This window comes from Quercus robur, chromosome 1, assembly GCF_932294415.1.
Source record: "Quercus robur chromosome 1, dhQueRobu3.1, whole genome shotgun sequence".
Classification (NCBI taxonomy): domain Eukaryota; kingdom Viridiplantae; phylum Streptophyta; class Magnoliopsida; order Fagales; family Fagaceae; genus Quercus; species Quercus robur.
Genome location: NC_065534.1, coordinates 18267249 through 18288426, shown reverse-complemented (window position 1 = coordinate 18288426; position 21178 = coordinate 18267249). Strand labels below are relative to the sequence as shown.

The 21178-nt window shown below is 45.9% G+C and overlaps 2 protein-coding genes across 2 annotated transcripts; one reads left to right on the top strand and one right to left on the bottom strand.

Annotated features, from left to right (window-relative positions):
• The first annotated feature begins 5972 nt into the window (after positions 1 to 5972).
• LOC126724021 (F-box protein At4g18380-like) lies at positions 5973 to 7533 on the top strand. The gene has a single exon (XM_050428113.1). The coding sequence runs from the start codon at positions 6228 to 6230 to the stop codon at positions 7299 to 7301; it is 1074 nt and encodes a 357-aa protein (XP_050284070.1). The 5' UTR covers positions 5973 to 6227; the 3' UTR covers positions 7302 to 7533.
• Positions 7534 to 17488: 9955 nt separating this feature from the next.
• LOC126724019 (uncharacterized) lies at positions 17489 to 18337 on the bottom strand. Its single transcript, XM_050428097.1, has 2 exons — positions 18241 to 18337; positions 17489 to 18157 (listed from the first exon to the last, which is right to left on the bottom strand). The coding sequence occupies exons 1-2, from the start codon at positions 18271 to 18273 to the stop codon at positions 17624 to 17626; spliced, it is 567 nt and encodes a 188-aa protein (XP_050284054.1). The 5' UTR covers positions 18274 to 18337; the 3' UTR covers positions 17489 to 17623.
• Positions 18338 to 21178: the final 2841 nt, after the last annotated feature.

Genomic DNA, 21178 nt, shown 5'->3' with positions numbered 1-21178 from the left:
CTTCGGGCCATATACCTTTTGCCCCCTCGAGCCGAGTCTTGATGATCTTTAGCAAGGATCGGTTCGTGACTTCGACCTGTCCATTAGCTTGAGGGTGGGCGGGGGAGGAGTAGTGGTTCTTTATTCCCAACTGTGAGCAAAAGTCCCGGAAGTGATCGTTGTCGAACTGTCTCCCGTTATCCGAGACAAAGACTCTAGGAATGCCAAACCTGCATACGATGCATCTCCAGACGAAGCTCCGAACGTTTTTCTCCGTAATCGTGGCTAAAGCTTCGGCTTCCACCCATTTCGTGAAATAGTCGATGCCTACTACCAGGAATTTCAGCTGCCGTATAGCTGTAGGGAATGGTCCCATAATGTCTAATCCCCATTGTGCGAACGGCCATGGGGCTGTCATTGGGGTCAGCTCTTCGGTCGGTTGTCTGATGATATTGCTGAACCGTTGGCATTTGTCGCAGGTCCTGACATAGGCTTCGGCGTCCTTCTGCATGGTGGGCCAATAATACCCTGCTCGTACAAGCTTGTGTACCAATGATCTGGACCCTGAGTGGTTTCCGCAGATTCCTTCATGTACTTCTCTCATGATGTAGTCTGCTTCTTCCGTACCCAAGCACCTTAGATACGGTCGGGAGAAACCTCTCTTGTATAGGACGTCTTTTATCAGGACGAACCTTGCCGCCTGGACTTTAAGTTTCCTTGCGGCGTCCTTCTCGTCTGGTAAGACCCCGTCTTTTAAGTACGAAACTAACGGTGCTGCCCAGCTGCTGTCAGAACATATTTCCTGCATGTTGCCGAGATCTATTAGCGGGGAAAGCTGTACAAAAGAGAGTACATTACCAGGGATGACCATTTGCTCAGCTGAAGCGGCCTTCGCAAGACGGTCGGCTCTCTGATTTTCTTCTCTGGGAATCTGGACGACTTTGGCTTCTAGGTCTCCCACCCTTGTCTTTACTTCGCCAAGGTACCTTTTCATCTTTTCGCCCTTGCAATCGTAGTCTCCGTTTATTTGGTTAGTGATGACCTGTGAGTCGCAGTAGATGACTACCCTGGCGGCTCCTGCTGCTTTGGCAAGGTCAAGTCCTGCTATCAGAGCCTCATACTCTGATTCATTGTTGGTGGCAGGGAAGTCGAAACGGACCATACATTCGATGGTGTCTCCTTCGGGCGACAGCAGCACGATGCCGGCCCCTGCGGCTTGTCTGTTGGACGATCCGTCCGTATACATGCTCCATTGAGGGGACTCTGCTGCCCCCTCATCTTCCCCATGGGTGAACTCAGCTATAAAGTCGGCGACGATCTGTCCCTTGATGGCGGTCCGCGGGCGATATTGAATGTCAAATTCGCTTAGTTCTATGGCCCAGAGTGCTAATCGTCCTGCCGTCTCAGGGCTGCTCATCGCCCGTCGTAGGGGCTTGTCCGTTAGGACGTTTATAGTATGAGCTTGGAAGTATGGCTTGAGCTTACGGGCTGCCGTAATCAATGCGAAGGCAAGTTTCTCCATGGGCGGGTATCTCTCTTCGGCACCGTGAAGCGCTCGGCTTGCGTAGTACACGGGTTTCTGCACCTTCTCTTCCTCTCTGACCAAGGCCGCGCTAACGGCTGCGGGGGAGACGGCTAGATAGAGGAAAAGTTCCTCTCCTGGCTGCGACGGGCTTAGCAGTGGTGGGGAGGAGAGGTAAGCCTTCAATTTTTCGAACGCTTGTTGGCACTCGTCAGTCCATTCGAAGGATTTCTTCAATGTTCGGAAGAAGGGCAAGCATTTGTCCGTCGCCCTTGACACGAACCTATTCAGTGCCGCTATCTTTCCATTGAGGCTTTGCACCTCCTTCACACTTCTTGGTGGTGCCATATCCATAATGGCCCGGATCTTGTCCGGGTTTGCCTCGATCCCTCTTTGAGACACCATGAATCCCAAGAACTTTCCTGCCGTCACTCCAAAGGCACATTTCCCCGGATTGAGTTTCATGTTGTAAGAGCGAAGGGTGTCGAATGTTTCTTTGAGATCTCCTAAATGATCTTCCTCCCTTCGGCTTTTGACTAGCATGTCGTCTACATAGACCTGGACATTCCTCCCAATTTGTTGCGCGAACATTTTGTTCATGAGCCTTTGGTATGTTGCGCCCGCGTTCTTCAGGCCGAAGGGCATGACCTTGTAGCAGAATAGGCCTTGGCTGGTCACGAACGACGTTTTCTCCTGGTCGGCTTCGTGCATCCGGATTTGGTTGTATCCTGAGAAAGCGTCCATGAAGCTCAGCAACTGATGTCGGGCCGTAGAGTCTACTAGGACATCGACCCTGGGGAGGGGGTAGCTGTCCTTGGGGCAGGCCTTGTTAAGGTCGGTGAAGTCCACACACATTCGCCATTTTCCGCTCGCTTTCTTCACCATCACTACATTTGCTAACCAGTCGGGATAGTACACTTCCCTGATGAAGTTTGCATCCCGTAGTTTTCTGACTTCCTCTGCTATGGCTCGGTCCCGCTCCGGGGCAAACACCCTCTTCTTTTGTCTGACGGGTGAAAAGGCGGGCGACACATTCAGCTTATGCACCATGATTGAAGGATCTATTCCTGGCATATCTTCATGACCCCATGCGAATACGTCTTGGTTTTGCCTAAGGAATGTTATGAGCTCTTGACGGGTCGTGGTGTTAGCGAGTGTTCCAATTCTGGTCGTTCGGCCAGGATCGGAACTGTCAAGGGGTATCTCTTCTAGCTTCTCAACCGGCTCCGTTACCGTCCGGTGCTCTTCTATACTTAAAGTCTGAACCTGATCCTCCATTTCCACCATGGCTATGTAACATTCGCGCGCGGCCATCTGATTCCCGCGCAACTCCCCTACTCCGTAGTCAGTTGGGAACTTAATCATCAGGTGGTAGGTGGAGGTTACTGCCTTCCATGAGTTGAGCGTGGGTCGCCCGAGGATAGCGTTGTAGGCTGATGAGCAATCAACAACCAAGAATGTCACGTCCCTGGCTATCTGTTGGGGGTAATCACCCACAACTACGGATAAGGTAACTGCGCCCAGTGGGAATACTCGGCTCCCACCGAAGCCGACAAGCGGGGCATTTGTCGGGATCAGTCGCCCCCTGTCGATCCTCATCTGCTGGAATGCGGTGTAGTATAAGATATCTGCTGAACTGCCGTTGTCGACGAGCACCCGGTGCATATTGTAATCTCCTACACGCAAGCTGACGACGAGTGCGTCGTCATGGGGATGGTGAAGGCGTCGTGCGTCTTCTTCTGAGAATCCGATCACGGGACCTTCTCTTCTTGCTATCTTCGGCACGGCTCCCGTCAGTTGAACATTCTGTATCAGCCGGAGATAGGTCTTACGGGCCTTCTTGGATGACCCGGCAGCGGTTATCCCTCCTACGATCATCCTTATATCCCCAATTGGGGGCCTTGGTCGCTCATTGTCCCGTCGGGGGTGCTGGTCTTGTGCGGGGGGATCCGCCCTCTCCTTGCTAACGAATCTCTGCAGCTTTCCTTGTCTAATAAGGGCTTCAATCTGCTGCTTGAGGTCATAGCAATCTGCTGTGTCGTGGCCGTGGTCGCGGTGGAATCGGCAGTACTTATCTCGTGAACGTTTGTTGGGGTCACTCTTCAGCTTCCCTGGGAACGTCAGCGATTCCTCGTCCTTGATCTGCATAAGGACTTGATCTATCGGGGCTGTTAGCGGAGTGAAGCTTGTGAACCTTCCCCCCAGGGGCTTAGGGCGTCTTTCGTCCCTTCGGTCCGCGGTTCTTGCCTTTTTTCGGCTTTGGTCCTGCCGACCGTCTTCCTGCCGTTCTCTTTTTCTAGGCCTCTCTTCCCGAGCTAAAAGTGCATCTTCAGCGTTCATATATTTTGTGGCACGATAAAGTACTTCTGACATGGTTTTTGGGTCGTTTTTGTATATGGAAAACAAAAACTTGCCCTTCTTCAAACCATTCGTAAATGCCGCGACAAGTATCTTGTCGTCCGCTTCGTCGATTGAGAGCGCCTCTTTATTGAAACGGGAGATGTAGGCTCTTAGAGTTTCGTCTTCTCGCTGCTTCATACTCATCAAGCAAGCCGTAGACTTCTTGTACCGATGGCCTCCAATAAAGTGTGCGGTAAACTGAGCGCTGAGTTCCTTGAAGGTGCTGATGGAGTTTGGGGTCAGTCGACTGAACCAAATTCTTGCCGCGCCCTTTAGCGTTGTAGGGAAGGCCCTACACATGATGGCGTCCGCTACTCCTTGAAGGTGCATTAGGGTTTTGAAGGTCTCCAGGTGGTCCAGTGGGTCCTTGACCCCGTCATAACTGTCTATCTGCGGCATGCGGAACTTGCTCGGCAACGGGTAGGAGTTGACGGTTGTGGTGAACGGTGAGTCCGTTCGGTTGACAAGATCGTCAAGGTCGCTCGATACTCGTCCCTTGAGAGCATTCATCATAACCTCCATTTGTTCCTTCATGGCTTGCATCTCTGCGAGGACGAGGGGCGGAGTGGTTTCCGCGAGGGAGGGGATACTCGTGTTCTGCCGTTCAGGTTTGCTCGGGGCGTTGCTGGCCTGGGGTCCTTCCTGGTTTCTCCTGTCAGCGCTGGTTCCTTCCTGCTCTGCTCCTTGGTTATTGGGAGCTGCATTCTTCTGTCTCAGTTGCTCTTCTAGGTCGTGATTTTGCTTTGTGAGGCGCTCTACGGCGGCGGCGAGCGTTCTCACTTGTCTTTCAAGCGCGGTTGTAGGGGTTTCTTCTTCCTGAATGTCGTTGTTGGTCGCCATTGAGCGAGTGAGTACCATGTAACTCTCTTGTCTTGAAAGCGAGAACGTGCTAAAGCGATTCCCACAGACGGCGCCAACTGATGGTACCGAAAACAATACCACCAATGAGTCACACGTTCCTCGTACGATCACTAATGGCACCTGCACAACGAAAAAGAATAACCTAGCGGGGAGTACCGGTGTGGTACCGGCCAAGTACCCTCCGAAGGTCAAATTAGAATTATTCTCACTGCTCTAGAGTGCTAGAGAGGGTAAATTACGCGTACCTTGGTTTGTGAGGGTGCTTGGGTTTTTATAGTAGAGAGGGCTGACCCTCTTTTCCTTGGAGTAGAAGTCTTTTCCTTATCGGAGTCTTCCTGGGCGTATTTTACGGGATCCTTTCCATATAGGAGTCCTTAGGTTCCATGAAACGTGGGGAGCAAGTTATTTATTTGTACATGTAAATGTGTAGAATAGGCGTTTCATAGACTGACGCCGTCAGTCTATGCATCCCGTCAGTCTACACATATCCTATGACCTTCAGGACGTTCGTCTTTGTGTCCTTTTGCCTTAGGTCACCGTCAGCCTAGAAGGTATGCTGTCGGCAATAACGTCTCGTCACCGTTGCAAGGCATTCACCGTCTCCTTTGTTAAGTATGTGCCGTCAGTCTCTTTTTAGGTCTTCACCGTCGCTCTTGTCCGTTATGTACCGTCACGCTGGCCAGCATAATTTTATCCTCATCAATGATTATCACACATTCCCAATTACACACTCACCATACACACACTGCCACGTAGACAGAAATTGTGTTTCGAAACACTGTCTCAATTAAAATTGTGAAAATATGATTTCACGACTCCATAATCTTGACTGAAAATACAATTTCAAAGAGAGTGTATATAAAGTGTATAATAACAAATGCCTAACAAGATTTTCCCTTAAATTAGTCTGCCTCGGACACCAGTTTTTATTAGTGCCAATCACAGCATACATGTTGTAATAGTTGTGAAAAGAGTTGTAATACTATTTTAACCCGATATCACCTAATTTTCCGTCCTCAGCCTCCTAGGATGAGATGAGTATGCCACCAATATCCCACCTTCTAATTTGGTATCCTAGGATGAGCATGCCAGGTAGCTTAACTATTTGCAGCGTCAAAGTTTTCTGAATGCCTAGTTGTCTATTGCTTCTTTTGGTTCTTTCTTTCTCTATTTTTTGTTGTTTTTTTTTTTCTTTTCAATAAGAAAATAGGATAAGGTTGTTGCCTTTCTGGCACATCCTTTCTATAATATTGGTCTTTACTAAAACTGTGTCCAAATTCATAGGCTCTGGTCAAATAAACAGCGTACTGGCCCCTGTTTTTCATATGCCAATAAACCATGGATACCATTTACAACCATTCTATTCTCTCCAATCCTAACCACTTTTTTCCTCTATTTATTTGCACTCATAAGATTCAAGTCATTCAACCAAAAAAAATGCTTATCTTCAACTGAAGTCAAATGAATGCTAATGAAGGTTGATCATTTTGATCGCCTTCCAGATGCGCTTCTCCTCTTCATATTGAACAATTCGCTTGATGCTAAGACCTTAATCCGATGTCTCTTGGTTTCCAAGCGCTTTGCTTCTCTCATACATCAAATAGACACCATATTCGTTACTCTTCCTCCTCATTTCCGGAACAAGAAAAGGAGGCGTGGCTTGTCCAGAAAGGTTTTCAAGATTCTGGCCAGAAAGTTAATCATCAAACCTTTGCAAGTCCTTCACAATATCATGACTTGTACACATGCCGTAAACTCCAACTCTGACCATTTCTTGTACTATTCACCTAATGAAATTTTGAAGAACTTCAATGGGTTAAAGTCTTTGCATTTGGAGCTTCCTTCCTTAGGGAGTGAGATTGAATTTAACGGTGGAAGTTCATTGCTCAAGTGGAAAGCTGAATTTGGTGAAGAGCTCAAAAGCTGCGCAATCCTTAGCTCAAAATGTTTTCGTAGGGAAAACGTTTCATCATCAAGTTATACCTATGTAAATGAACGTGAAGAGGAAGAAGAAGAACTCCAATCATTTCTAGCTGAGGATGAGCTAAAGTTACAAATAGTATGGACAATATCTTGCTTAGTATCTGCATCAGTGAGGCATCACTTGTTGAAACAAATCGTACCCAACTTTCCTATGCTTCAAAGTTTAGTTATTACGGATGCAGGGAAGAGAGGGAAGCTTTGCATGGGGAAAGAACAACTTGTTGAGCTTAGAAACAGTATGAACTCGCCAAGGACATTAGAGTCTTCGTTGGAGAGGACTCCAATACCAAAGTTGTGCATGAAGCTTTGGTATGTGCCTGTAATGGAGTTACCAGCATTGGGTTATGCCATGAAGGAAGTGGCACTTGTGTTGATCAAGCCTGTCAGTGAGGTAATTGGAAAGGTAGTATGTGATGGCGATTTGTTGGTGGGAGATGATTTGTTGGTAGGTGATGATTTTGATGGAGAGGATGAAGAGAAGGTAGTTTTTGGTGAAGCTGTGAGAGAGATAATCAAGAAGAAGATAATGTATGTAATGGAAATGAGTTCCTTTTGAGGTGTAGACTTGCATATTTATTTTGTTGGAAAATTATTAGTTTATATGAACGATACAATGTAAAGTGTACATTGGCAAAAGGCTTGTACACTTTCTCTCAAAGTGGCAAATATTATTGAAAGAATCCTTTTGTCTACAATATAGACTTTACATTGTAGTGTTCACGTAAGCTAATAATTGTACTTATTTGTTTTTGTATATAATACACGATATATCGGAATTTCAATGTTTTCTTTGATTGTTGGGATTAGATTGGTCATATTCTTCGTTTCACCCTCACTTTTTATTTTATTTTATGCTCCATTAATAAAAGTCCGTCATATGTCACTTTTTCTTCTTTTCTTTTTTTGATAAAAAATCAAATTTTAAATGGAAAATAAAATCAAACACAACGCATACTATAGTAAACAGAAATTGGATTTCAGATAAGCAAGAAGAAGAAATAGAAAAAACAAGTCAAGAAGAAGATTCATCTGTTAGCTCCAAAGCTACGGTAGCTTAGTGTATTACTATTAGCTAAACTACAATCGTTTAGTCATTCTATAAATATATGTTAGGCTTAGTTAGTAGATCACGTGCTGTGCACATGTGATGCTTGTACAGGTGTAATGCTTCTATAGGTTATTCATTTTGGCCGACTCTACTCTACTCTCCCTCCATTCAAATTGACTATCAGAGTCCTTATTTAATTCCTATATAACCAGGATCATTGTAATTATTCAATCATGCACTTACTAATTAATGAATTTTAGTTTCATATTTTGATAATGAAATATCAAGATTGGGACATATATAGCTAAGAGTAAGATTCTTATAACTCCCCATAATTACTTATATAACCTTCTTTTCAAAAAAAAAAAAAAAAAAAAAACTTATATAACCTAAATATACTTTGCAAAAATATGAGACTTTAGCTTATATAGGCAAGTGCAATACTTTCATATCATTTAGTCCATAAAATCTAGGATATCACACTTGAGATTATGCATGTGTAACTTGACTGCTAATCCCAATGTTTTCAATCGGTAGATGACACATTGCAATTCTTAAAAATATGTCACTAGAGAAATAGATACCTATAATAATAATATAGTTATTATTAAAGCATATTACCTGTAATTTCTGAAGGAATTACATTTCCAGGAGCGCATATGAAATGAGTTTTTGTAGTGATAAAAGCATTATTACATCTCATTGACTTTCTCTTACTATACTCTAGTACACTTGTAACGCATTTTTTTTTTTAAAAAAAAAAAATAATAAAACTGAGGACGAACTAATGAGAAATAAGTAATAATATTCTTCTTTTGATGTAAAACTACTTCACCATCTGCTCCGTTTGTTTCAATAGAAAATTTTGTGTAAAAATAAATTTTCATGTTTTTCAAGGTTTGGTAGTATTAGAAAAAATGAGTACCAAATAATAACTATCTTTGATCAACAGAAGAAACATGATTTATTTTTAGAGATTGTTATTCACTAAATTTATTTGGAAAATAACTTTATTTCACAGTAACTTTTTTTTTTTTTTTTTTTGATGAGTATCACATAGTAATCTAAATAAGAGAAGTTAGAAGATTATTTTTTTTAACTTATTTAAGGTTAATATCAAATATAAGAAAATGAAATAAAATTATAGAAAATATTTTTTTGAAAATTAATTCATTTTTTAGAAAACATTATTGTCGAAACAAACAGTACAAAATAAAATTTAGAATACCCAAAGTTTTTTTTTGTTTGATGAAGAATCGGATGAATTTCATTTCATTAAAGCAGAACAAAAGTTAAATGCTTCTATATATTTCAGACCTTGGTCTTAACCATATACCAGTTGCATGCATCAACTACACTAAGAAAAAGCACAACCCCAATGACTACAATTAAAGTGATAATATTGATTATGTTTAGCTCTACCTATTTTTGGAAAATAGGTACAGCTAAACATAATCAATTATAAGTAGATGACTGAAAATAATCAATTATGTACTTTATTAGCTCTACATATTTATCTCTACCTACTTATTCATAGAAGTCTCACCACACATTTTTGCTGTAATTCAAGCTGATTTAGCTTTTGTTTCTTAGTAATATATATTTATAGCCTTTTTCTATATTTAAAAAAAAAAAAAAAAAAAAAAAAAAAAAAAAAAAAAAAAAAAACTTATTCAGAGTAGGGATGGCAATGGGGTGGGGTGGGGCTGAATGATGGGGTTTTCATCCTCATCACCCTGCATGGTCTTGCCCTATCCCCGCCTCACTTTGCATGACGGGGAAAACTTTCTAACCCCATCCTCACCCCTTGGGGCCCCACGAAGCCCTACTCCATCCCGTAAAACTTTAATTTTTGTTAATTTGCCCTACATCTAGTACAATTTTTTTTTTAATGAAATCTATTTCATTAATAAAAATATACTTGAAATTACAACTAAATTTATCCCATCAAATCAAATCAATTTTTAGAAAAAAAAAATTGAATAATATATCCAAGCGTTTAACAAGATAATCACAAAAAAAAATCTCATAGTATAACACATGACAAAATAAAGGCAGAGAACCATATTGGGTAGAATAAAATAAGCTAATATTGATATGTTTGTTTAAATAGTAGGGTTTTAGAGTATGAAAAATTTACAATTATAACCCTTAGCAATGCGAGGTGGGGACGAGGAGGGGCGGGGCGAGGTGGGTCTAAGAAGTCTAAACCCATCCTTGCCCCGCCTCTTGGTGCGGGGCTAAAATCTTGCCCCATCCCTGTCCCGTCTCTTGATGCGGGGCTAAAAAGCTATTGAAAAATGAAGATGATAAAATATTGGGTATGGTGGGCTTACCTTAATGGGCCTGACGGATTGGGTCTCTTGGGCCTGCGTAGGTATGGTCCCAGCTTTGGAGGCCCATCACTACTGACGCAGCAAGGGCCCATGATCCGGTAATGAGAATCCTTGCTCACCACGTTTGGAAGAATTGGGAATAGAGTCCCACATTGAAAAGATGTGAGAACCAAAAAGGGAAAGTCAACCCCTTATCACTATAAAAGGCGTAATACCCACAGAAATCGAGGTATGCTTTTATGAACCCTCTCTAACGCACTAAGTAAAACAGAGGAAGTCTAACTTGACCGTCGGAGAGTCTTTGGCCGGCACCACACCGGTGCTCTCTGAAGGATTCTTTAGTTTGTTTCGTCGTGCAGGTTCAATTCGAGTCGCGAGTACGGTGTGACCCATTGGTGACGGTAATCGACGTCATCAGTTGGCGCCGTCTGTGGGAAGTCGACGACCGGGTACGGTAACATTTCCTAGATAAAGGAGTTACATGGTACTCACGCGCTCGATGGCAACCACAAATGACGTCCAAGAAGAAGCTCCTACGACTGCCCTTGAGAGACAGGTCAAGACGCTCGCCGCAGCTGTGGAGCGCCTCACCAAACAAAACCACGACCTGACGGAACAGCTGAATCAAAAGAGTGCAGCCGTGAATAGCCAGGGAGATCAAGAAGGGAACAGTGCGGAGAGGAGAAATAATGACGGACCGCAGGAGAGCAACGCACCGAGCAAACAAGTGCGATGGGACGCTAGCATCCCCTCAGTGACGGACACAGCTCCACAGCCCATCATCGCAGAGATGCAGGCGATGAAGGAACAGATGGAAGTCCTGATGAACGCTCTCAAGGGGCGAGTGTCCAGCGATCTTGACGACCTTGTCAACCGGACTGACTCGCCATTTACGGCGTCCGTCAACTCCTTCCCCCTGCCGAGTAAGTTCCGCATGCCGAGCATGGACAGTTATGACGGAGTCAAGGACCCCCTCGATCACCTAGAGACCTTCAAGACCCTGATGCACCTCCAGGGAGTGGCGGACGCAATTATGTGTAGGGCATTCCCTACAACCCTGAAGGGCGCGGCAAGGATTTGGTTCAGCCGCCTGACACCAAACTCCATCGGCACCTTCAGAGAGCTGAGCGCTCAGTTCACTACACACTTCATTGGAGGACATCGGTACAAGAAATCCACGGCTTGTCTGATGAACATCAAGCAGAGAGAGGAGGAGACGTTACGGGCCTACATATCACGCTTCAACAAAGAAGCGCTCACGATCGACGAAGCCGACGACAAAATATTGGTGGCCGCGTTCACAAACGGGCTGAAGGGGGGTAAGTTTTTGTTCTCCCTATACAAAAACGACCCAAAGACAATGTCGGAGGTGCTTTACAGGGCCACCAAGTATATGAACGCTGAAGACGCTCTACTAGCAAGAGAAGACAGACCGAAGAAAAGAGACAGACAAGAGGATCCCCGATAGGACCAGGGGCGAAAAAAAGGACGGATGGGAGATCGAAGGGACGAGAGACGTCCAAAACCCATGGGTGGAAGGTTCACAAGTTTCACCCCGTTGACCGCTCCGATAGACCAAGTCCTAATGCAGATTAAGGACGAAGGATCCCTGACGTTTCCGGGAAAGCTGAAGAGTGATCCCAACAAAAGGTCAAGAGACAAATATTGCCGCTTCCACCGTGACCATGGTCACGACACTGCCGATTGTTACGACTTGAAGCAACAAATCGAAAACCTTATCCGACAAGGAAAGCTGAAGAAGTTCGTCAGCAAGGAAAGAATGGATCAACCCCAACAAGAACAACACCCCCGTCGAGAAAACGAGCGGCCAAGGCCCCCAATAGGGGACATAAGGATGATAATTGGAGGAACAACTGCGGCCGGGTCGTCCAAAAAGGCTCGCAAAACGTACCTTCGGATGGTACAGAATGTCCAGCTGGCGGGCACGGTACCAAAGATGGCTAGAAGGGAAGGCCCCATTATCGGGTTCTCGGAGGAGGATGCAAGACGCCTACACCATCCACACGACGATGCACTCGTCGTCACCTTGCGGGCAGGCGACTACAACATCCACCGGGTGTTGGTCGACAACGGTAGTTCGGCCGACATCATGTATTATCCGGCATTCCAACAAATGAGGATTGATAGAGAACTGCTAATACCGACAAACGCCCCGCTCGTTGGCTTCGGGGGGAGTAGGATATTCCCTTTGGGCGCCGTCACGTTACCGGTGACGGTAGGAGACTACCCCCAACAAATCACTAAGGACGTAACATTCCTGGTGGTCGATTGCTCGTCAGCCTACAATGCTATTATTGGACGGCCCACTCTCAACTCGTGGAAGGCGGCAACATCAACATACCACCTGATGATCAAGTTCCCAACGGAGTATGGGGTAGGAGAGCTACGCGGAAGCCAAATTGCCGCACGAGAATGCTACGTAGCTATGATGGAGGTGGAAGACCAGATCCAGGCCTTGAACATAGAAGAACACCGAACAACGGCAGAACCTACTGAGAAGCTAGAGGAGATAGTTCTTGACAGTTCCAATTCAGATCGAACTACCAGGATCGGAACGCTTGTCAAACCCGCAATCCGTCAAGAGCTCGTAGCTTTCTTGAGGAGCAATAAGGATGTGTTCGCTTGGAGCCATGACGATATGCCAGGAATTGATCCCTCGGTCATGGTACATAAGTTGAATGTGTTGCCCTCGTTCCCACCCGTCCGACAAAAGAAGAGAGTATTCGCCCCGGAGCGAGACCAAGCAATAGCGGAAGAGGTCCGCAAACTCCAAGATGCAAGCTTTATCAGGGAAGTCTACTACCCCGATTGGCTGGCGAATGTGGTAATGGTGAAGAAAACGAGTGGCAAATGGCGGATGTGCGTGGACTTCACCGATCTTAACAAAGCATGCCCCAAAGATAGCTATCCCCTCCCAAGGGTCGACATACTAGTGGACTCGACAGCTCAACACCAATTGCTAAGCTTCATGGATGCTTTCTCGGGTTATAACCAGATCCGCATGCACGAGGACGACCAGGAGAAGACTTCGTTTGTAACCAGTCAAGGTCTCTTCTGTTACAAAGTAATGCCATTCGGTCTGAAGAATGCAGGGGCAACATACCAGAGACTAATGAACAAGATGTTCGCACAGCAAATCGGGAGGAACGTCCAAGTTTATGTCGACGACATGCTGGTGAAGAGCCGGAAGGAGGAAGACCATTTGGAAGATCTCAAGGAAACATTCGGCACACTCCGATCCTACAACATGAAGCTCAATCCAGGAAAGTGCGCGTTTGGTGTAACGGCAGGAAAATTCCTAGGATTCATGGTATCTCAAAGGGGGATTGAAGCTAACCCGGACAAAATCCGAGCCATAATGGAGATGGCCCCCCCGAGAAACGTGAAGGAAGTACAGAGCCTTAACGGCAAGGTAGCGGCATTAAATAGATTCGTGTCGAGAGCGACGGACAAATGTTTACCTTTCTTCCGAACATTGAAAAAGTCATTCGAGTGGACGGACGAGTGTCAACGAGCATTCGAGGAGTTAAAAACCTATCTATCTTCACCACCTCTACTGAGCCCCTCGCAACCAGGTGAAGAGCTCTTCCTCTATTTGGCCGTCTCCCCGGTGGCCGTCAGCGCTGCCTTAATCAGAGAGGAGGACAGGGCACAGAAGCCCGTGTACTACGCCAGCCGGGCGCTCCGCGGTGCCGAGGAAAGATACCAACCTATGGAGAAACTCGCTTTTGCGTTGGTCACGGCGGCTCGCAAGCTCAAGCCCTACTTTCAAGCCCATACCGTGAACGTAGTGACCGACAAGCCCTTGCGAAGGGCACTAAGTAATCCTGAGGCCGCAGGTCGACTGACGCTGTGGGCAATAGAATTGAGTGAGTTTGACATCAAGTATCGTCCACGTGTGGCCATCAAAGGACAAGCTGTAGCCGACTTCATAGCTGAGTTTACGCATGACGCGGACAAGGGGGCAGAAGAACCCCCTCAGTGGAACATCTACACCGACGGATCATCCAATAAGCGAGTTGGAGGAGCCGGCATAGTATTGCTGTCACCTGAAGGAGACAAGATTGAATGTATGGTCCGTCTCGACTTCCCCATTACCAACAATGAAGCAGAATACGAAGCGGTAGCAGCAGGACTCGACCTAGCCAAAGCCGCCGGAGCTGAAAGTGTGGTCGTGCATTGCGACTCTCAAGTCGTGACCAATCAAGTAAACGGAGATTATGAATGCAAAGGGGAAAGGTTGAAGAGATATCTCGATCAAGTGAGGGCTAGAGTCGACGGGATAAAAGCAACGTTCGTCCAGATCCCCAGGGGAGACAACGAGCTCGCTGATCGGCTAGCCAAAGCCGCTTCAGCAGAACACATGATAACACTGGGTAATGTACTTCCCTTTGTTCAAATCTTTCCGCTAATAGACCCCGACAACATGCAGGAGATACGCTCCGAAAGAAACTGGACTACGCCGATAGCTTCATACTTAAAGGACGGGATATTGCCTGAGGAGAAGGAGGCAGCGAGAAAGCTAAAAGTCCGAGCGGCAAGGTTCGTCTTGATAAAAGACATTCTTTACAAGAGAGGTTTCTCCCGTCCTTACCTAAGATGTCTCGGGATTGAAGAGGCAGACTACGTGATGAGGGAAGTACACGAAGGAATATGCGGGAACCATTCTGGATCGCGGTCGTTGGTGCACAAGCTGTTACGAGCTGGTTATTACTGGCCGACCATGCAAAAGGATGCTGAGTCCTATGTTAAAAGATGCGACAAATGCCAGAGGTTCAGCAATTTTATCGGACAGCCAGCTGAAGAGCTGACCCCCATAACGGCTCCATGGCCGTTCGCTCAGTGGGGACTGGACATCATGGGACCTTTCCCAACGGCGATAAGGCAGCTAAAGTTCTTGGTAGTGGGCATTGACTACTTCACGAAATGGGTAGAAGCGGAAGCCTTGGCCACCATTACAGAAAAGAACATTAGAAGTTTTGTCTGGCGGAACATAGTATGTAGGTTTGGTATTCCTAGAGTCCTTGTCTCAGATAACGGGAGGCAGTTCGATAACGGCCCCTTCCGTGATTTCTGCTCACAACTAGGAATAAAAAACCACTACTCATCCCCCGCCCATCCTCAGGCTAACGGTCAGGTTGAGGTCACAAACCGATCCTTGCTAAAGATTATCAAAACTCGGCTCGAGGGGGCAAAGGGCATATGGCCAGAAGAACTGCCAAGCATACTGTGGGCATATAGGACAACGGCGAGGACTCCGACAGGAGAGACACCGTTTCGACTGACCTACGGGAGCGAGGCAGTCATCCCAGCGGAAGTTGGGCTCACGAGCTACAGGGTTCACAACCACGACGAGGGAAGGAATGACGAATCCATGAGGCTACAGCTGGACCTTATAGACGAGGTCAGGTCGGAAGCAGAACAGAGGATCGCTAGATACCAGGATCGCATGTCCAAACATTTCAACTCCCGGGTCCGACAAAGAAGCTTCCAAGTTGGAGACCTCGTACTCAGGAGGGTCATGGGTACAACTAGAGACCCTACACAAGGAAAACTCGGCCCCAACTGGGAAGGACCCTACAGAGTTACGTCGTGGAAAAGGAAAGGGACATACCACCTGGAGACAATAGACGGAGAAAAGCTACCGCATCCGTGGAATGCCGAGCACTTGAGGAAATACTACCAGTGATAGCGACACGACAACCAGTTTCTCTTTTAAGACTTTTTGGGAATTATTAACTTTTATTGGCACTGTTTAACTATTTTTGCTACAATATTGTCGTGCCTTTTTTAAGCCCAAGGGGGCAGGCACTTTTCCTTTACGCATTCTACAATCAGATGCAATTTTTGATCTTCTACTTGAATGTATGTCATTGCAATTGCCCACAAAAGTTAACGGAAACGATAGAAGTCCGCAAGATGGACGGATTATCCTACAGGGACGATCCCACTACGTCCACAAGGTGGACGGATCATCCTACATGGATGATAACCATAAGTCCACAAGATGGACGGATACAATATGAAGTCCACAAGATGGACGGATCGTCCTACAGGGACGATCACCCTGAGTCCACAAAGTGGACGGATCACTAAGGTGATGAAACAAAAGTCCACAAAGTGGACGGATCACTAAGGTGATAAAACAAAAGTCCACAAAGTGGACGGATCACTAAGGTGATAAAACAAAAGTCCACAAAGTGGACGGATCACTAAGGTGATGAAACAAGTCCACAAAGTGGACGGATCACTAAGGTGATGAAACAAGTCCACAAAGTGGACGGATCACTAAGGTGATGAAACAAAAGTCCACAAAGTGGACGGATCACTAAGGTGATGAAACAAAAGTCCACAAAGTGGACGGATCACTAAGGTGATAAAACAAAAGTCCACAAAGTGGACGGATCACTAAGGTGATGAAACAAGTCCACAAAGTGGACGGATCACTAAGGTGATGAAACAAGTCCACAAAGTGGACGGATCACTAAGGTGATGAAACAAAAGTCCACAAAGTGGACGGATCACTAAGGTGATGAAACAAAAGTCCACAAAGTGGACGGATCACTAAGGTGATGAAATATGAGTCCACCAAGTGGACGGATCACTAAGGTAGTGAAACATAAGTCCACAAAGTGGACAGATCGCTAAGGTGATGAAACAAAAGTCCACAAAGTGGACGGATCACTAAGGTGATGAAATATGAGTCCACCAAGTGGACGGATCACTAAGGTAGTGAAACATAAGTCCACAAAGTGGACAGATCGCTAAGGTGATGAAACAAAAGTCCACAAAGTGGACGGATCACTAAAGTGATGAAATATGAGTCCACAAAGTGGACGGATCACTAAGGTGATGAAACATAAGTCCACCAAGGTGGACGGACTACTTAGGTGATGTGACATAGGTCCACAAAGTGGACGGATCACAAAGGTGATGCAATTAGTCCACAAAGTGGACAGATCACTAAGATGTTGAAATACATGAAATAAAGTCCTTGAGATTGACGGACCGTCCTACATGAAATAAAGTCCCAAGGTGAACGGATACAATAGATGGACGTTTTCGCAAAGTGGACGTATACTGGCTACGTTAAAATTATCTACAAGTCCGTTAAATACGCGATATATTTAAAAGTGATGAACAACGCCACAAAGTGGACGGTCCGCATAATAAACCCCTCAAAACAGACGGAGAAGGAAAATCCTCACCGATGTAAAAGCTCAATCAACACAAGATAACAAGTCTGCAATGTGGACGGATAATCACAGATTAACAAATATTCTCACAAAAATAATCCCTCAAGAAGGTAGACGGAGTTTTAAACAGAGCACCAAACAATTATAAAAAGCATGTGAACTTTTAAGCCAAAAGCCCCAAAGGCAAATGTTCAATACAAAAAAAAAGGGGACGGTTTGTCTTAAAAAATGAATAAAAAAGAAAGACGGATTGTTCACAAAATAAAGTACATATGCATCAATCTTTCTTTTCTTCAGCATCTGGGACATCCTTCGACGGGGCGGACTCTCCGTCTCCCTGAGCAGCACCGTCTCCAAAAAGGTCCTCCGTATTTTCGGAGGCGACGGGGAGGGCAGAAGTCTGGGCTTGGTCCTCAAGTTTGACCATTGTCAAGTCCAGCTCTGGATAAGCCTTCTTGACTTGACGGAGGGAATCATCGAATCCTTGGAGGAAGGAGTCCGACAGCTCGCCCAAACAGGACTCCGAGCATCGGTACTCCTCGACGGCTGCCACTTTAGCCTGACGGATCTCTTCTTTGAGTTGTTTTATCTCAGCTTCTTTGTTCTCTATGACCGTCAGCGAAGTGGCCGTCTTCTCCTCAAGCTCCTTCCTCGCCTGCTCAGAAAGTTCCAGCTTCTTCACCATCTTAGACCTCCATCTCTGAAGTTGTCCGAGCTCTTCCTCCGTCTGCTGCGCCTTCGCGCGCACCCGGTCCAAGCTACTCTCACGGTTGAGACACCGGTCAAGTAGTCCCTTCATCATGACCAAGGACTGCAAGTAGAAAAGAGACCGTCACATAATGTAAGTAACAGGAAGAATGAAAAACAAAAACTTATTTGACAAACATAACCAACCTGAGCGACGGCGAAGAGGCCCGTCTCCCCCATGGCCTCCGTCGAATGGTTTCCCAGGTCTTCATAGTCTTCTGCCGTGATGATGGACGACAGTTTCTCTAATGCATACTTGGAGTCATCACGAAGAAGGGAAGGGGGTCTCTCTTGCTTACCGTCTGGGACCGCCATCAATCCTTTGCCCTTCCCCTGCTTCGCTGGGGTGACGGCCTTGTTACCCTCAGCCATTAAGCCAACCACAGGTTCAAGAGAGACCTTTGGTTGCTTAAAGGGACGGTCGGATTTTGTCGTCAGTTTCCTTTTAGGGATTGAAGCTGATGCCTTAGGAACCTCCTCGCCGGATTCCCTCTTTTTGACGGCTTGGGACTTGATCAAAGCCCTCCTCTTTGCGTCATCCATCTCTGCAAATAATGACGGATGAAATTAAAACAAAATAAAGCAAAGTAAATGACAAAGTAAAGTTGACGGGCTTACGTTTGTGAACTCGCTCGTCGTATCTTATCGCTTCTTGGGTGGGCTCAGGACCGTCGCAGTACCAATGTATGGTCCTCGGGTTCACCAACTTCGCCCAAGTCCTTTCCTCCGGCGTAGTCTTCTTGCAAACCTTTTCAAGGAAGCTAAACTCCTCGAGGCTGACTTGTGGGCGCCGTCTACCTGCAAAGAAAGATGATCAAGATATACACATATAACTGGACGGATATGAAAAGCAACACAAAATTTAGACGGATGCATACGTGTCTGATTTATAACTGCCCAAGTTGTGTCGACGGGCATGAACTCCGTCTCCCCTGGATGGTTCATCCATCTATCACCCTCCAGGAAGAAGTACCGACTCTTCCAGTCTCTATTTGAGTCTGGGGTCTCAAAGATCACCTTCAACAAGGGGCTCCGACTGGCAAAACTGTACATCCCCCTTGATCCAGAAATCTCGTCTGGACGGTAACAGTGAAGAAATTCACGGACCGTCAATTTCCTTTCCCCGTTTGACATTGCACCGTAGAGAATCTCCATGGCTATGAAGACCCTCCAGGCGTTAGGGGATATCTGGGTGACGGACAACCCCAGATACTGCAAGAGTTCCCTATGAAGGGTAGAAAGCGGGAATCGAAGTCCAGCCTTCAATGCCTGTTCATACACTCCTACACCGTCTACCCCTTCGTAATAACACTTCTCCGACACATACGGTAGACGGATGGAGACATAGTCTGGGATTTGGAAGTTGGTCCTGAAGGTGCTGAAATGTCTCTCCCTGATGACGGATGTAAACCTATGAACAGTCCACTCTGGCAACATGATGAACTGCCTTAGTCCATCAGCGCCTACAACGGACTCCAGTTGTTGATCCCCGTCATCATCGGAACCCTCTACTTCGACTATCTCCACATCCTCATTTGTTGAGGATGAAGAGGAGGCAGACGGACTCCTACTTTCGCCGGGGCTCTCTTGGTCTTTATGACCGGACGGGTATACATCCTCGTATTCCGTCCCATCACGAACCACCGACTGGTTACTTGACGCACTAGACATTTCCTACAATTGACAATAAAACCTAAGACCGACGGGTTTGAAAGTGTTGACGGGTATGGAAAGCCTAACAACAATGCATGGAAGAGAATGTAACTTGACTATAGTAAATTAGAAGCACTTACCAAACTTAGCAGAGGACAGGTGACGGTTGGTGTAATCAGCGAGTATTCGCCCTCGACGGATTGCACAGATAAGGTTGACGGCTTTGCTCTGACAGGGTTGACGGCTTCGCTCTGACAAGTGTTTTCTGAGTGAAAATTGAAAAATGAAAGAGTGAGGCGCCTTATATATATAGGAAGTGCACGGAAGACGAAGCGACGCTTCGATCCTATACAACGACCATTCAGAGAGTGACACGTGGCATGCTTAATAAATGCTGACAACCTGTCAGTACGTACCAACAGATTTGTACCTGCCATGTATCCGTCAACTGGATGATTCTTCCTTTGACGGGATGATCCAGCTAGGACCGTCGTTCTACTTTGCATGAATCCGTCATATCCATATGTAAGGACCGTCACCCCACTGATCCTTTGACCTTAAAGGTGACGGATCATCGGGGTGAAGGGGGCAACTGAAGATGATAAAATATTGGGTATGGTGGGCTTACCTTAATGGGCCTGACGGATTGGGTCTCTTGGGCCTGCGTAGGTATGGTCCCAGCTTTGGAGGCCCATCACTACTGACGCAGCAAGGGCCCATGATCCGGTAATGAGAATCCTTGCTCACCACGTTTGGAAGAATTGGGAATAGAGTCCCACATTGAAAAGATGTGAGAACCAAAAAGGGAAAGTCAACCCCTTATAACTATAAAAGGCGTAATACCCACAGAAATCGAGGTATGCTTTTATGAACCCTCTCTAACGCACTAAGTAAAACAGAGGAAGTCTAACTTGACCGTCGGAGAGTCTTTGGCCGGCACCACACCGGTGCTCTCTGAAGGATTCTTTAGTTTGTTTCGTCGTGCAGGTTCAATTCGAGTCGCGAGTACGGTGTGACCCATTGGTGACGGTAATCGACGTCATCAAAAAACATCAATTTAGGATGAGATCCTCATCCTAAATTGATGTTTTTCAATAGCTATCAAAGCTATCCACGAAGTTTACATTTATCACCCACAAAATGGTGATAACAGTTCTTATCGAAAAGGATGTCATTTCTTTGAAATTGCACGCATTTTGTAGCACACATCACATAGCATAGCGGTTTTGACTTTGATAACTTTTCAACATTCAAAGCATCACTCTGAGGGGAAGAGAGAAGAGCTAGGCGAAATCCAGAAGGAAAAATAAAGGAAGGAGGATGGGAATGGAGTTTTGCTTGAACTACAACTAAGGTAGGTATAATGAATATCAATACCATTATCATAAACATAAACCTCCTCATACCATTTGCTTCCATAACTTCCTTCACT